This window comes from Grammomys surdaster, unplaced genomic scaffold (genome assembly GCF_004785775.1).
Source record: "Grammomys surdaster isolate TR1022 unplaced genomic scaffold, NIH_TR_1.0 125849, whole genome shotgun sequence".
In the NCBI taxonomy this organism is placed as follows: domain Eukaryota; kingdom Metazoa; phylum Chordata; class Mammalia; order Rodentia; family Muridae; genus Grammomys; species Grammomys surdaster.
This window is the reverse complement of record NW_021620675.1, coordinates 3,027,517-3,029,870: the sequence shown is the minus strand read 5'-3', so window position 1 is coordinate 3,029,870 and position 2,354 is coordinate 3,027,517. Positions and strand designations below refer to the sequence as shown.

The following is a 2,354-nucleotide window of genomic DNA, read 5'->3' as shown; positions in this document are numbered from 1 at the left end:
AGAGAGAGAGAGAGAGAGAGAGAGAGAGAGAGAGAGAGAGAGAGAGAGAGAATATCAGCTGAGAGATCCTCTCCAAAAAGATACATGACACCATTTTGCTGGGCATGACTGACTGTGTTGTCTCCGCTTCACTCTGGTCCCATCCCCTCCTTCAGACCGTCCTGGGCTCCAAGAGAAGAGGAGAGTGGAGCATCTGCAATACAATTTGGAGCTGGCCTTCCATCATCATCTCTGCAAGACTCATCGACAAGGCCTCCTAGCCAAGGTAGGAGCAGTCCATAGGATAGAAGAGACTAGGTCCACTGCCAGTTCTGTGACATCAGGGACAGGGTCTTCAGAAGCAGAGGAGGGAGTTCTGCAGTGCTGGGCTGTGTCAGTGTTTGCAGCAGCTGTGGAGACTGCAGGGGCATCTGTTTCCATGTACAAAGGGATGGAAAGTTAGTTTGGAGTTGGAAGAGACCTCCAGGGAACAATTCAGTTTAATATAGCCAATACTTACCCAGCACCTGCTTATACAAGACACTGTGGAAAGATACAGAAATGCAGTTCTTGTCCCCACTAAGATATTTTAACCTCTTAAAAAGAGACGTGTGTACTTTCTAATATAATGCTAATATGGAGTAGAATGTGTGATATTTTAACAGTGAGATTAACAAAGTGCTTTCGATGATGTCTCTTATCCTTATGGCAAGCAATTTATAATAGGACAGTTGTTAAAATCTTCCTGTAGTGATAAAGTGATTTCAGTGACACATATTGATAACACAAGTCTTAATCCCAGTGGTCTTTCAACAATATCCTTGGGGACCCTAATTTGCTATTATAAAAGCTCTTAGAAGCACAGCATAGTGGTACATGCACTCAGGAGGCAGAAGGGAACAAGAGAATCAAGAACCCAAGGTCATCCTCAGCTCCATAATGAGTTTCAGGCCAGCCTGTGCTACATGAGATCCCCCCGCAAGAAGTGGGGCTGCTTTGGGATAAATGACAGGGGTTCAAGGCAATTTAAGGAGCTGGTGAGACGGCTCAGTGGGTAAAGACGCTTGCCACAAAACCTAGCATGATGACCTGAGTCTGATCCCTGGGACCCACATATGAAAGCAAAAATCTAACTCCTGCAAATTGACCTCTGACCTCCATACACACATGTGTGCACACAAGCACACACAAAAATAAAAAATTCTTCACAATTTGAAGATAAAGCAGGTAAAACATAAATGCTTCCTTAAAACAGTGTGAGTCAAGAGAATGAGACCAGGAAAGAAACCCGTGTTTCTTTAACATTCTTGAGGTGGTGCAGGAATCCAGGCTTAGGGAATGGGAAGAGCTCTAAGGGGGCCAAATAGTAGTACATGGAGGGAGGATGGCTCATGGCACATATTTCCGTGTGTGTGTGTGTGTGTGTGTGTGTGTGTGTGTGGCCAGATAATCTCAGATATCATTCCTTGGTGTTACCTTTTTATATTTTTCATTCATTCATTCATTCATTCATTCATTCATTCATTCATTTTGAGACTGGGTCTCTCACTGGCCTGGCTTGGTCTATGAGTGACTTAGGACTGCTGAAATCTCCTAAAGATTTGCCTGACTCCACATCTCAAATGTTAAGATTACAAACATGTACTGCCATGTCTGGCTTCCCCCCGCCCTTTCTTTGTTGTTGTGTTGTTGCTGCTGCTGCTGCTGCTGTTGCTGTTGTTGTTGTTGTTGTTGTTTTATTGAGACAGGGTTTCTATTTTCTATGTATCCCTGGCTTTCCTGAAACTCACTGTGTAGACCAGGCTGGACTTAAACTCTGAGATCTGCCTGTCTCTGCCTCCCAAATACTGAGATCAAGTCTTGTGCCACTACGTCCAATTTTCATCTGGTTTTCATTCTATGGGTTCTGGGAGCTGCACTCATGCCCTCATACCTGAAGGCCAGCACTTTACTGACTGAGCCATCTCCCCAACCCTCATGGTACTTTTGGTAAATGTGAGGTCAGAAGCTGGGATAGACTGATAAAGCAGAAGAGTAGCAGAAGGTAGCCTGGAACCCGCCGGAACCCGCCGAAAACCCGCCGGAGGAGGAAGAACAGCCAGGAAGGCTTTCAGTGCCATACAAAGAGTGAAAGCCTCACTTCTAGGCAATGTTGTACTCAGATTGTCCTTAGGGAATTTACTTTGCGACCTGTGTAAAAGATCCATCTATGTAATTGTTCACTTAGGCCCTTGTTATGCACAATCATCACACTAGCGCTGAGCTACAGAAATTACTTCAAACAGTCTCTCCCAGAGGAATGTAAACTTTATTCTACAACAAAACAGATTTAGAGAGAAAGGAAGGGAGGGAGGGAGGGAGGGAGGGAGGGAGGG

General features: G+C 44.9%; 1 protein-coding gene across 2 annotated transcripts in view; it reads left to right on the top strand.

Moving 5' to 3' along the window:
* The window catches only part of Rorc (RAR related orphan receptor C), a 26,531-nt gene that overhangs the window by 20,079 nt on the left and 4,098 nt on the right, over positions 1 to 2,354 (top strand). For both annotated transcript variants that reach the window (XM_028789782.1, XM_028789783.1), the window contains one exon: positions 156 to 265. In XM_028789782.1, coding sequence (XP_028645615.1) covers positions 156 to 265 — 110 coding nt within the window. The remainder of the gene's footprint in view (positions 1 to 155; positions 266 to 2,354) is intronic.